Source organism: Dreissena polymorpha, chromosome 14 (assembly GCF_020536995.1).
Source record: "Dreissena polymorpha isolate Duluth1 chromosome 14, UMN_Dpol_1.0, whole genome shotgun sequence".
NCBI lineage: Eukaryota > Metazoa > Mollusca > Bivalvia > Myida > Dreissenidae > Dreissena > Dreissena polymorpha.
In genome coordinates, this window is record NC_068368.1 from 70,498,602 (window position 1) to 70,513,885 (window position 15,284).

The following is a 15,284-nucleotide window of genomic DNA, read 5'->3' on the forward strand; positions in this document are numbered from 1 at the left end:
ATAATCGAACGATTGCCGTTTATTGCCACATCATTTTTATATCCAAGTCCAAGTCGAAACTTTTATATATCATATCTACATACTTTATTGCTCATATTGAAAATGATTATCCGTTCTACCTTCTATATATATATGTGTTGACGCTACTTAAAATATGTTATCTACATTGTATAATCAAGAAAGAATATGTAATAAGAACCATATCATAGACTATGTAATATAATTCATCATTTTTAATATATTATTGCCGGCCTCGTCTTTACATTTACGCACTTTTTTGCTCCTGTATTCATGTCAAACATGAATTGAGTTGAAATAAGAGGTTTTTTGACTTTTTGACTTTATATTTAATATTTTGTCACAATCCTGAATGAACATAAATTACTTATTGATTAAGACATGATCCGTACGGCCCGGAAATGTTCAAATTTAAACAAGTATGTTGTCATTAAAGAATTGCAGCCACTTTACTATTTTATTTAATTTATTGATAAAATATTGAAAAAAGCGGAACACGAAATAACATGTTCAATAACAAGACATTTTCCGTATGGTTTGCAAATCTGGGCAGTATAGTCCGCCAATCTGGGCCGTATAGTTCGCTAAACCGGGCGGTATGATCCGCAAATGTTCAAATTCAACCAAGTATTTTGTCATTTAATTCATGTTATTACAGCAACTTTTAATATTTTATTAAATTTATTGATACATTATTGAAGGAAGTGGGACCTGAAATGAATATTAATGTAGACATGGTCCGCAAATCTTGTCTGTATGGTCCACATATGTTCAAATTTAATCAAGTATGTTGTCATTTATGTCTTAACATCAACTTTAATATTTTATTAACTGTATTTATATAATATTGAAGGAGTGGAACACGAAATGAAAATTAATTCTGACATGTTTCGTATGGTCAGCAAATTTTCAAAATTTAAACAAGTATGTAATCATACAAGTCATTACGTCAACTTTAATATTGTATTAAATGTATTAATACAATATCAGGAAGTGAAACACGAAATGAAAATTAAGTCAGACATGTTCCGTATGGTCCGCAAATCTGGGCCATATAGTCCGCTAAGCTGGGCCATATAGTCCGCTAATCTGGGCCGTATTGTCGGCTTATCTGGGCCGTATGGTCCATGGTCCGTATCGTCCCTAATTCCACCCAACACCTAGAAAGCAACACCTATTAATCCTTTTTATCCTATATATTTCCTTAGTATGGGGGGCTTCCGCCCCCAAACCCCCGCTTTTGTGATAGTGGTAAACAACTGCGTACCGGTAAAGTGCAATCTAACCTTTTTTAAATAAGACAACAGCTGCAAAAAGTAGGAGACTGTACATTGACATACAGACATACACTTGTCTGTACATACGTCTGTCCGACCCCAAGTATACATTGCTAAACGTTTCACTGTCAAATGATCATATTGATAGATGTTGTTAAGAAAGAAATTTTGGCTTTTCATAGTTTAGAAAATATGATAGCCCTTTGTCTGTTTTTCCAATACAAAATATATATTCATAAAATTGTGTGTTCTTTAACATCTTACATACATTGTGGATCTTGCTCAAACTTTCAATGTTGAATAACCATAATAATGTAGATGGTACATGTGATAATCTTATTTCTGCTTGTATCTCCTCACTCCTAAGGGCTTTAATTCCCTCCTTCAGCAAGGGCCTTATAGAGGCACATCCCTTAAAGGGAAAGACCCCTTCCTGTAAGAGAATTTCTTTAAAATAATGCAATTTTCCCCCAAATTTTAAGCTTAGGTTGAGAAATTGTTGTCCTCTTTTTCAGTTTGGTTGATAAATTTTCCCCATTTCAAAAGGGTTGAAGTCTAACTGACACCCATGCTATGGGTGGAGAAAAGTTTGCATATTTTTTGTTGGTTGATCAATGACTTCCCACTTTAACTTCTCTCAAGTTTAGCATGAATAGTTACCAATGAGTGCGCTTTTTAATGGTTATAATATTTACTTAATTTGAATATTAGAGGTAATTTAAATGTTTTGTTAAGAAAAAAATCTTGAAAAAAAACAACATTTATTTCTTTTCTCTTTTAAACATGTACTTGAAATTTATAAATTTGTTTTGATAATTTGTGTTTTAAATCATTTAAGTCGAACAAAAATGGTATTGTTATTTTAGGTCAGGAAATGTCAGCTCTGTGGCACGGCGAGACATTTTGCCAGCAGATTAACGGATGAAAAGAAGAGAGAGATACTAGAAGGGCCTGATCTTGCAGATTTTATAGAAGCAAGCTTTTCAGATGGAAAAGTTGGTGAAAATATGGTGCAAAAGAAAGGAGAAAGGTAGAAAAAAGACAGCTTATTGCTGCATTGATAAACATTTTGTAGCATACGTTTTTGTTCTTTTTAAGATTTGAATTTGTGATGCTATAACTTCATAAGTACTAATTCATGTTTTGAATGAATTCTTTTTCTCAATAAATCAATTGTATTCTTTAGTTATACTTGCAAGTTTTAATGTTATTTCAATTTTGACAGTTTATACTAGATAATTGACTTATTGGTTTCCTGACCAGGGTACGACTACCAAAGTGGCTACAGACAGACATTCCAGTTGGGAAGAACTACCACAGGATTAAACAGAATCTCAGGGATCTCAAGTTACATACAGTGAGTATCAGTACATATAATGTTAAGACTTAATAAAAATTATTTAAATCAGCAATTGTAAGTATGATATTGGGTTTTATCATGACATATCTTGCCAGATTTTTTCAAATTATATGAAAGAAGACAATTGGCAGGCAGGCAGGCTGGCGTTGAACACTTGCTAACGATTAAATTTTTAAAATATATTACATTATTCTCTTGAGTGTTAAATGAAGAGTTCTATTTTGAGATTTCATATGGAATAGACACCTTTTTTCTATCCTTCTTTTATTCTTGTACTTTTACTGGCAACATTGAACTCTGGCTTTAATACAATTCCACATTTTTCTCTTGTTTTGCATGAATTTTAGGTGGCTTTGCCTTAAAAAAAATGTGTGAAGTCATTACTCTTAGAATTGATATTTTGGTAAATTTTAGTTCTTGTTTTAGATTCATGAAGTCTATAGAAACTGAAATAGAAAATGCGTTTACTCTACGCAACTAAATAAAATAAAGTATGGCCACTTACTGTATCTCACATTTGATGGGATAAAGTCCAATGCTACTGCGTAATAACCCAACACAATTCTGTGAAAGGTCTGTGAAGAAGCGAAGTGTCCCAACATAGGCGAGTGTTGGGGTGGGGGGGAGCACGGCATTGCAACTGCCACCATCATGGTCCTTGGGGACACATGTACGCGAGGCTGTAGATTCTGCTCCGTAAAGACAGCCAAGAACCCCCCACCCCCTGATCCTAAAGAGCCAGTGAACACGGCCAAGGCCATTGTGTCGTGGGGATTGGATTACGTTGTTCTCACCTCAGTGGACAGAGATGGTAACCTGTTGTGCTAGCTCTGTGAATATTTGATGTTGTAAGAGTGTATTAAAACAAAATCATGTTGTTAAAAAATATTGATTACCTTTAATGGTTTATTTAAACCCCCGTTATAAATTTAAGGGGTGTATATTGGAATCACTATGGAATCTTACCATCTGTCTTTCTGAAGAAACTAACTTGTCAGTAAGAGTTCTTCTAAAATTATGAACAACATTCTGTCTTGCAGATATTTTTCCTTATGCCATGAAATTGTGGATGTGTGGTTTTTGTAATCCTTGTTGAAAATTATAAAAAATATGGGATTTTTTCAATGTAGACATCCTATGGCATCATGATTATGAATATATAACTATTAGAAAAATGGTCATATTCCTCTACAGTGTTTTGTTACATTATGCCCGTGGGGTAAACACTGGTCATGCCCAGGGGGCTGGGCTCATAAAGTAATATATACTTTTATCACATGCCATACCCTGTTTCCCATGTAATATAACCATTACATATATTTTTATTTTACACATGTGTAATATGCTTTTTAAGCATTTACATTGCCTTAGTTTTCGTTTATTGACCAATCGCATTTTGTTATTTCGCTGAAATTACGTTGCAACGTCAAATGACGTCACAAAATGTAAACAACATTCGGGATTTATCATTATGTTTTCGTCAATATTTATTTTATTTGCTCATTTAAAAGCATGTGATAAAAAAGATCTGAGACTCGTTGTCATATCATACCATATTTTATTAAACTCGTCCAGGAAATTCGTTAGTAAGCTTGCCAAAGGCTCGCTTACTAACAAAATTCCTGAACTCGTTTAATAAAATATGGTATGATGTGACAACTTGTGCCAGATCCTATGTATATGAAATGATTTTGAATTATTGTCTTTTGAAGAAAAGGCCCAGAGTTTTCATATTTGGTATTTAATTACATATTGAGGTTCTGTACAAACTTTATGAAAATTATGTCCCTAAGTGCGGGATCGTATTTCTTATATAGACTTAATATTGAAATAATACTTAAATAGACAGCTAAGACTTAATATCAAAATAATTATATAAATATTTATTGATGAGGCATTAAAGCAATTTCATATTTGTACAGATTGCTGTTGTGTTTAATTATGGTTGCAAAATTAGACTATTTTATTCAACAAATTCATGGAATTAAATGAATTTTAATGCAGTACATATTAAAAGGAAAGATTGTTTGTGTTTATTTGTGTATCTGGTTCAAATAATTTATCTTTCAGAATACATTTTAATCCTCAGTGGTTTATTTATCAATATTTCAGATATGCCTGACGGTGGCGCAGCACATTTTGCTGAAACTGTGAGAGAAATTAAAAAAGGGTAACTTTTGTAAAATCATTGTTACTACTGTATAGGATTAATAAAGGTAATGTGAGAACAAACCAGTATCACATACAACTTTAATGTTAAAGTTCGTTATTTTAATTTATTTAATGAATTTTATGACCACCATACTTTATTAACATATAATACAATCAGATCAGCTGGCATCATCAATCCAGACCAGGCTAGTGAGTTTTCCATGTCTAAAGTTACCAATCCCACAAATCAAAAATTTAAAATCAGCAACTCCTTTGTCATTGTTATAAAATTATCACTTTGTGAAAAGCACATTTTAAAATGTCAATATAGATAGGTGCTCATTATTATCCAATCCAAGGATGTTTATTAATAAATATCCAAGCATAACCAAGCAACAATTTTCGGTATAAATTTTCACAGCATATGAATTTTTATAACTCATTTTCCAATATAGGCAAAGTGATGCAACCGTTTTATACACAGTATCATGAAGTACAGCATGAAATCTGGCATTGATTTTCTGCTGTTCGTTGAAGGATGAAAAATACATTTACATTGTATTATAAAAATTGTTTTTTATTTTTGTCATATTTAATTTCTGCAAATACGTTGCCAATGTATTCTGTATGATGTACTTCGACATTATATAGGTGAATCTTGAATGCATATGAAAAACATTTACAAGCATGCTTTGAAATGCTATTTTAAATGTCTTGGGGGGGGTAACTACATTCCCATATATGAGTGGGACTCCTCTCCACTGATACTGCAAGACCCAATGGTTGGGTATTTGGCATGTTACATAGTATTGTGGTACCCTACCAAGTGTGCTTAAATCATGCTTATTGGGCAGTGATTTTTTACCTGCGAGTCCTGTGTCCTGGACTCATAAAAAACTCTGGGGATGCAAAGTTTTGAATTTAGTCCCAAAAATGCATTGAAATATCTCTATCATTTAATATTGGACTCATTCTTTCAATTCTGGGACTCATAGCTTTGCAAGTTATCAAGTCCCAGGACTCAGATGAGAATATTTGTAACAAGAGGGCCATGATGGCCCTGAATCGCTTACCTGACTAACCAAATACAATCCCAATCCAGTTTTCATCAAGATAAACATTCTGACCAAATTTCATAAAGATTGGATGAAAACTGTGACCTCTATTGTCTACACAAGTTTTTTTCTAATATTTTACCAATTGACCTAGTTTTTGACCCCAGGTGACCCAAATACAATCCCAACACATATTTCATCAAGATAAACATTCTGATCAAATTTTATAAAGATTGGATGAAAACTGTGACCTCTATTGTCTACACGAGGTTTTTCTATTATTTGACCTAGTTACCTAGTTTTTGACCCCAGATGACCAAAATACAATCCTAACCCAGATTTCATCAAGACAAACATTCTGACCAAATTTCATGAAGATAGGATGAAAACTGTGACCTCTATTGTCTACACAAGGTTTTTCTATTATTTGACCTAGTGACCTAGTTTTTGACCCAAGATGACCAAATACAATCCCAACCCAGATTTCATCAAGATAAACATTCTGACCAAATTTCATAAAGATTGGATGAAAACTGCGACCTCTATTGTCTATACAAGGTTTTTCTATTATTTCACCCAGTGACCTAGTTTTTGACTTAGTGACCTAGTTTTTGACCCCAGATGACCCAAATACAATTCCAACCCAGATTTCATCAAGATTAACATTCTGACCAAATTTCATAAAAATTGGATGAAAACTGTGACCTCTACTATATACACAAACAAATTGTTGACGGTTTTTCTATTATTTGACCTAGTGACCTAGTTTTTGACCTCAGATGACCCAAATACAATCCCAACCCAGATTAAATCAAGATAAACATTCTTACCAAATTTCATAAAGATTGGATGAAAACTGCAACCTCTATTGTCTACACAAGGTTTTCTATTATTATACCCCCACAAACGCAGTTTAGGGGGGTATATAGGAGTGAACTTGTCTGTCTGTCGGTCGGTCTGTCTGTCTGTCCGTATTAAGTGTCCGCTCTCTAATTCAAGTAGTTTTCATCCGATCTTCACCAAACTGCGACCTCTATTGTCTACACAACGTTTTTCTATTATTTGACCTATTATGTGACCTAGTGACCTAGTTTTGACCCCAGATGACCCAAATACAATCCCAACCCAGATTTCATCAAGATAAACATTCTGACCGAATTTTATAAAGATTTGATGAAAACTGTGACCTCTACCGTCTACACAAACAAATTGTTTACGGACACACGCACGCACATACGGACGCCAGACATCACACGGTCACATAAGCTCACCATGTCACTTCGTGACAGGTGAGCTAAATATATCACTGAATGGGTCAACATTTTTCTCATCTTATGATTACCTTGTTTTCGACCCCCCCACGTCCCACCCCAGAATCCCCCCACCCCCCCAAAAAAATATTATTTTTTTTTACTTATTTTTTTAAAGATCATCTAATAAATGACCACACCCCCACATTATACCCCCCTCTGCAGACCCCCTCCCCTAACCATCCCCCACCCAAAAAGATTTTTTTGTAAACATGGCATAAGTTGAAAGCATACTGAAATTGATAGAATCACGTCGAAAGGCAATGTCACAATAAAAGGTCAAATATGAGAATCAATTGAGACTAGACTTAACATATAGACAGTATTGATGGCATTCCTATGTGACAGTGACACTCTTGTTCTTGAACATTAATTTGTAACTGTTTATTGTAACTTACACAACAATAGAATAAGAAAATACATGTGTTTTCAGAAAGCCCTCACTGCTAGTGGAATGTCTCACGCCAGATTTCAGAGGTGACTTGAAGTGTGTGGAGACAGTGGCTGACTCAGGGCTTGATGTTTACGCTCACAATGTCGAGACAGTGGAGGATCTGCAGTGGTCTGTCACACTACACTAATAGTTGATCATTATTAAGCTGTCATTTGTGATTAATTAATGTTGAAACAACTTAAAAGATGCACATTGAAGCTGTTACACAAAAAAACAGACTGCAATAATGATGTTGCTAAGAGGATATGGTGGCGACCTTATGACTTGCTGGTCCTGGGTCTGATACACACTGTTGGTGCTCTTGTAAGATCTTAAATAAAAGCAGGAAGTATTGGTTAAAAACAGAAAACAGACTGTAAAGCATGTTAATAAGCAATGTGCCATAACTGCCAACAAGCTAAAATAAATAGGTTTGAACTAAGATAACGTTTGTTTGATACATCACAGACAATTTAGTTCACTTGTTGATAGTCTTGCATTAAGAATGTATGCTGGAATCAAATACTGTAAAATGATGGAAACATTTGAGAATTTTTTTTAATGAAAATTACTCCTTTCATATGTGAAATTCTGTTGTCATAATTCCATAATAAGGTATTTGATTGACAGCTCTTTCTGCTTTTATCTTGTTTTTTGTTTTAAAGAAGTTTCTTCTAAATGAAAATCCAATATAGGTAGAAATTGTCTTCCGTGATTAGCCTGTGTTAATCTTGAACAACAGTTTATGCATATGCGTAAAGCCCTATTTACACAGAAGCTCATATAATACATTATGAGACAAGTTTCATATTATATCATTTATCTTTTATCTCATCACTTTGCTCAGTTACCTATTGCATTATTGCTGTTGCAGCAGCTGTGTATTGTTAAGGCTTCAAAAGGGTGGCCACATTGTCATCACCGTATGGTGTCAGTGCACATGTAATTCAACCCAAGATTAGGGCATTGGGTCAGATAAAGCAGAAACAAACATTTAAGGGATAACGAATCCTGCCTCTTTCCTGTTCAGGATGGTTCGAGACCCGCGTGCAAACTACAAGCAGTCCCTGTCTGTGCTGCGTCATGTGAAGATGTTCAAACCAAGCCTCGTCACAAAGACCTCAATCATGCTGGGCCTAGGAGAGACAGATAGCCAGGTCCTCAGAGTGCTGGAAGGTGCGGACCTTAAACATTTCAGTGCTGGAACCGAATTTTGAAGGCCTTTGCAAACAGTTTGGATCCAGATGAGACGTCACAAAATGTGGCGTCTCATCAGGATCCAAACTGTTTGCTATTCTGATAATATTCTTTGAAAAAAATGGAAGAAAATGCTAATTTTAGAAGTTCAGCAGACGACATTTTAGCAGACGACAAATTTCCCAGCATGCAAAAATTTGAGCAGCACTCTGGCAAAAGGACGCTTAATGCATGTGCGTCCAGAGCCGTTTCAGATTAGCCTGTGCAGTCCTCACAGTCTAATCTGGGATGGCACTTTCAGCCTAAACTTGATATATGCTGAGAAGAGACTTGCTTTAAACAAAACCCACCATAAAAGCAGAAAGAGTTGTCCATGATAAGCCTGAGCAGAATCACAGGCTAATGTGGGACGACACTTTGCCGACATGCAGAATCACAGGCTAATGTGGGACGACGCTTTGTGCACATGCATTAAGCTCTGTTTTTTTTAAGAGCTCAGCTCATTTTAATTATACCTCAGCTATTGAAGTTTGAGAGGTATATTTGAGTCACTTTATCAGCCGGTTAGTCAGTCCTCATTTAAAGATGTTAATTTGTTTAGCCTAATATATGTCCACATTACTCAAGTGATTACATTAAAACTTAGCATGTATCTGACAGTTTTATGATCCTTACCATATTTTTTCAGTTGAAAGACGAATTGACTATAAGGCAAGACCCCAACTTTAGGTCCCAGATCAGCTGTATTTTGCGTGGCCTCGAAAATTTTCGGGGAGCATATAGTTGCCAGTATGAAGTTCCTTCCGTACTTCCTTCCTTCCGTCACACTTTTGTTACCGTTTCTCATAGCACCTTCAATACTTTACCGATCTCTTTCATATTTGGCATGTAGGTACCTTGCATTGACCTCTACCTTTTGATGAGGTTTGAGGTCACTGGGTCAAGGTCAAGGTCACAGAGGCTAATAATAATATACATTTTCCGTCACACTTTTGTTACCGTTTCTCATAGCACCTTCAATACTTTACAGATCTCTTTCACATTTGGCATGTAGGTACCTTGCATTGACCTCTACCTTTTGTTGAGGTTTGAGGTCACTGGGTAAAGGTCAAGGTCAGCGAGGCTAATAATAATATACTTTTTCTGTCACACTTTTGTTACCGTTTCTCATAGCACCTTCAATACTTTACTGATCTCTTTCATATTTGGCATGTAGGTACCTTGCATGGACCTCTACCTTTTGATGAGGTTTGAGGTCACTGGGGTCAAGGTCAAGGTCACTGAGGCTAATAATATACTTTTTCCATCACACTTTGTTTACAGTTTCTCATAGCACCTTTAATACTTTACCGATCTCTTTCATATTTGGCATGTAGGTACCTTGCATGGAACTGTACCTTTTGATGAGGTTTGAGGTCACTCGGTCAAGGTCAAGGTCACCGAGGCTAACAATAATATACTTTTTCTGTCACACTTTTGTTACCGTTTCTCATATCACCTTCAATACTTTACTGATCTCTTTCATATTTGGCATGTAGGTACCTTGCATGGACCTCTACCTTTTGATGAGGTTTGAGGTCACTGGGGTCAAGGTCACCGAGGCTTATAATAGATTTTTCCGTCACACTTTTTTTTACCGTTTTTCATAGTACCTTCAATACTTTACCGATCTCTTTCATATTTGGCATGTAGGTACCTTGCATGGACCTTTACCTTTTGATGAGGTTTGAGGTCACTGGGGTCAAGGTCAAGGTCACAGAGGCTAATAATAGATTTTTTTAGGTGGTTATTAGCACATAGATTGACAAAGCGCATCATCGGGGAGCATCCATCAGTTTCACTGATATTCTTGTTAAGGACTAAAATTTCAATAGTCATAATACCCCTAATGGTTTACACAATTCGTGTCTTACGGCTCACCCCTAGGTGGAAACATGTCACTATCAATCGATAATCTCGGGATTTATTGCAGTTTTTAACCAGGTTTTCCGAAGGAAAAAACTGGTTATTAGATTCGCGAATGCGGGCGGGCTGGCTGGCTGGCTGGCTGGCTGGCTGGCTGGCTGGCTGGCGGGCTGGCGGGCGGGCGGAACAAGCTTGTCCGGGCCATAACTATGTCGTTCATTGTCAGATTTTAAAATCATTTGGCACATTTGTTCACCATCATTGGACGGTGTGTTGCGCGAAATAATTACGTCGATATCACCAAGGTCAAATTCACACTTGGAGTTCAAAGGTCAAAAATGGCCATAAATGAGCTTGTCCTGGCCATAACTATGTCATTCATTGTGAGATTTTAAAATCATTTGGCACATTTGTTCACCATCATGGGACGGTGTGTCGCACGAAAGAATCACGTCAATATCTCCAATGTCAAGGTCGCCACGACTAAAAATAGATTTTTTTTTAAAACAAACTTACAAAGGGGGTTAATTTTGTTTGTTCATTTCAAAAGTTCAGTTTGAGTTTTCTCCCTTTATCAGATTTTTTTTTCACAATGAAAACCTGGTTTTGTGACAATTTTGTCCCTTGTTTGGCTTTGTTTTACCTACCACATTTATTGGTCTGTACAGTGTACTTCACCACGATAAAATCATGGCAAGTTTCTCAAGAGACTGATGATAGTCCACAGGTGTTATCCTCCTGGAAATTGTGCTTTTAATGCATATTATCAAAACATTGTTTCAACACGTAAAGCGTTGTAACAAATTAATATTTAATTCATAACAAATATACCACAAGAATATTAATGTTCCGTTAAATTCCCAAATAAGCATAATAATTTGTAATCCGAAACACAACTCCGATTTTTAGCTGCTCATGGTGAGCTTTTGTGATTGCCTTTTGTCCGTCATGCGTTGTGCAGCGTCAACATTTGACTTGTTAACTCTCTAGAGGCCACATTTATTGTCCAATCTTCATGAAATTTGGTCAGAAGATTGGTCTCAATGATATCTTGGATGAGTTTGAAAATTGTTACGTTTGCTTGAAAAACATGGCTGCCTAGGGGCGGGGCATTTTTCCGTATATGGCTATATATGGCTATAGTAAAATCTTGTTAACACTCTAGAGGCCACATTTAGTGTCTGATCTTCATGAAACTTGATCAGAAGATTTATCCCAATAATATTTTGGACGAGTTCGAAAATGATGCTGGTTGGTTGAAAAACATGGCGGCCAGGGGGCAGGGCAGTTTTCCTTTTATGGCTATAGTTAAACCTTGTTAACACTCTAGAGGCCACATTTATTTTCCAATCTTCATGAAACTTGCTCAGAAGATTTGTCCCACTAATATCTTAGATGAGTTCAAAAATGGTAACCTTTACTTGAAAAACATGGCTGCCAAGGGGCAGGGCATTTTTCCTTATATGGCTATATAAGGCTATAGTATAATCTTGTTAACACTCTAGAGGCTACATTTATTGTCCAATCTTCATGAAACTTGGTCAGAAGATTCATCCCAATAATATCTTGGACGACTTCGAAAATGATGCCGGTTGGTTTAAAAACATGGCCGCCAGGGGGCGGGGCATTTTTCCTTATATGGCTAATATAGTAAAACCTTGTTAACACTATAGAGGCCACATTTATTGTCCAATCGTGATGAAATATGGTCAGAAGATTTGTTTTAATGATATCTTGGATGAGTTCGAAAATGGTTACGTTTGCTTGAAAAACATGGCCCCCAAGGGGCGGGGCATTTTTTCCTTATATGGCTATATAAGGCTATAGTAAAACCTTGTTAACACTCTAGAGGTCACATTTATTTTCCGAGCATCATGAAACTTGGTCAGAGGATTTGTCCCATTGATATCTTGGATGATTTTGAAAATGGTTACGTTTGCTTGAAAAACATGGCCGCCAAGGGGCGGGGCATTTTTCCTTATATGGCTATATAAGGCTATAGTAAAATCTTGTTAACACTCTAGAGGCCACATTTATAGTCCGATCTTCATGAAACTTGGTCAGAAGATTCATCCCAATAATATCTTGGACGAGTTCAAAAATGATGCCGTTTGGTTGAAAACCATGGCCACCACGGGGGCGGGGCTATTTTCCTTTTATGGCTATTGTAAAACCTTGTTAACACTCTAGAGGTCACATTTATTTTCCGATCATCATGAAACTTTGTCAGAAGATTTGTCCCAATGATATCTTGGATGAGTTCGTAAATGGTTTTGGTTGCTTTAAAAACATGGCCGCCAGGGGCGGGGCATTTTTCCTTATATGGCTATATATGGCTATAGTAAAACCTTGTTAACACTCTAGAGGCCAGATTTATTGTCCAATCTTCATGATATTTGGTCAGAAGATTGGTCTCAATGATATCTTGGATAAGTTCGAAAATAAATATGTTTGCTTGAAAAAATGGCTTCCAAGGGGCGGGGCATTTTTCCTTATATGGCTATAGTAAAATCTTGTTAATACTATAGAGGCCACATTTACTGTCCGATCTTCATGAAACTTGGTCAGAAGATTCATCCAGATAATATCTTGGACTAGTTAAAAAATGATGCCGGTTGGTTGAAAAACATTGCTGCCAGGGGGCGGGGCATTTTTCCTTATATGGCTATATTATAACCTTGTTAACACTCTAGAGGCCACATTTATTTTCCGATCTTCGTGAAACTTGGTCAGAAGATTTGTCCCAATAATATCTTGTTCTCTCAGGTGAGCAACTTTGGGCCTTTCAGGCCCTCTTGTTTAATGTTAACACGACGTTTACAAATGCTTCCAATAAAGTCATAATGTACATTTCCCGACAAAAGAGCGCGAAAATTATGCAACAATTGTACGAATCAAGGTATACGCATTTGGAAAGCGTGCGTGTATTGATTTTTTATACAAACTGTGTAGCGCAGAGAACATTGAATAGCATGCATAGCATAGCACGTCTACTGACCTATTGTGTACACTGCTGTCTGCGGTGTTTAGACAAAAGGGATTAAAACGTGTGATTGCAACTCTGCCGATTTGGTCCATAATTACCGGTAATACATTGTTTTGAATGTCATTATTTTAATCAATGCATTCTAATTAATATAATGGAACAAATTAATAAATGAACTTTTAATTTTTATTCGATAATATAGAGGATATTTGTTGGATTCGGTGGATTATCGATTTTAATTCACGAGTGATTATAGAAAATAATATTTTCACGAGTGGCGCAGCTACGAGTGAAAATATATATTTGATATGATCACGAGTGAATTAAAATCGATAATGCACTGAAACCAACAAATTTTCTTTTTATTTTATGCTTTTTCACAGTTTATATACATTGTTAAAGAGTTATTCTAAAGAATTACGTTGGGGAAAATGACGTCATTTCGTAAAAAAAATGACGTCATTTAACATAAACAGTGAAAGTTATCGATAATTTTCACTGATAATTTTCATTGTTTGAAACAGTGAAATTATCAGTATTAATTCACTGATATTTCTCTATAAACCACCGGAAAGCATAAAATAAAAACTCGCGAGTATTCAAAACAGACATATCATTTATAATATATGATAACATAAGGATATAAGCGGCAAATCATGTTGCTAAACGAATGTAGTCTTTTTTCGGCATCAGAAATACGGTTATCACTTCACAAATATTGGTAAAAAACAGGGGTGTGATTTTTCCGCGGATCGGGTTGTCCCGGATGTCACTTCTGAGATTTGCGTAAATTCGTTATAAAAAATGTGGGGGAGAGGGGCTACCACCGATTCCGCGGACGTATTTCATAAGCGGCCCGAAATATCCGCGGCCCGCGAAATCTCTCCGCATTTTACACTGGTAGATTCTGCCTAAGCATTTTTAAAACGAGCCATATAATTGGCTGTTGTTTCCCAATCTTCCAATTAAAATCGTGTTCTTAAAATGCGCTCTGTGATTTGTTTGCCAATGGCGCCGTTGTGAAGAGAAAATTAACATTATTGAAATAACAAATAGCAATCGAATAAACGACTGACATCACCTAGTCTGATAGGAATAATGAAATGTGTTTGTCAAAAAAAGAGACTACGTTTTAGATACAAGCAACACATATTTTGTTAAGAAATGTGCCCATTGAATTTGTGTCACGAGAACCAGTGTTTGCAAATTGGAGTGTAGTCTACTGGCGAAGTAAAACAATTTAGAGAGTATCGTTCGAACATGGAAATAGACAAACATGATTTGATTTTTATATGTCTGTGGGTCTGTGTATAATCAGATTCATATGCATATTCTGCTTTATTATGTTTGTCACGCTGTTCAGTTAACTGAAATAGCTTTGAACTGAGTGAAGATGTGAAATGCAAGATATTGAAAGGTAAACAAATTAAATATATTAATTAAACTCAGTTAATACATCATTAGCACCAGATGAACACTCAAGTGTGTTTGTTTATATTTAGTCTATTAACTGTCATTCAATACATTGAAAAACTGCTGCTATTGATCACAATAAATACTTAACTGTTTACTTTGCATCCTCAGTATGTTAA

General features: G+C 35.8%; 1 protein-coding gene across 1 annotated transcript in view; it reads left to right on the forward strand.

Moving 5' to 3' along the window:
- LOC127858945 (lipoyl synthase, mitochondrial-like) overlaps positions 1–15,284 on the forward strand; it is a 30,801-nt gene that overhangs the window by 12,768 nt on the left and 2,749 nt on the right. The window contains exons 2-7 of the mRNA XM_052396314.1: positions 2,162–2,325; positions 2,559–2,652; positions 3,229–3,466; positions 4,768–4,825; positions 7,605–7,733; positions 8,635–8,780. Coding sequence (XP_052252274.1) covers positions 2,162–2,325; positions 2,559–2,652; positions 3,229–3,466; positions 4,768–4,825; positions 7,605–7,733; positions 8,635–8,780 — 829 coding nt within the window. The remainder of the gene's footprint in view (positions 1–2,161; positions 2,326–2,558; positions 2,653–3,228; positions 3,467–4,767; positions 4,826–7,604; positions 7,734–8,634; positions 8,781–15,284) is intronic.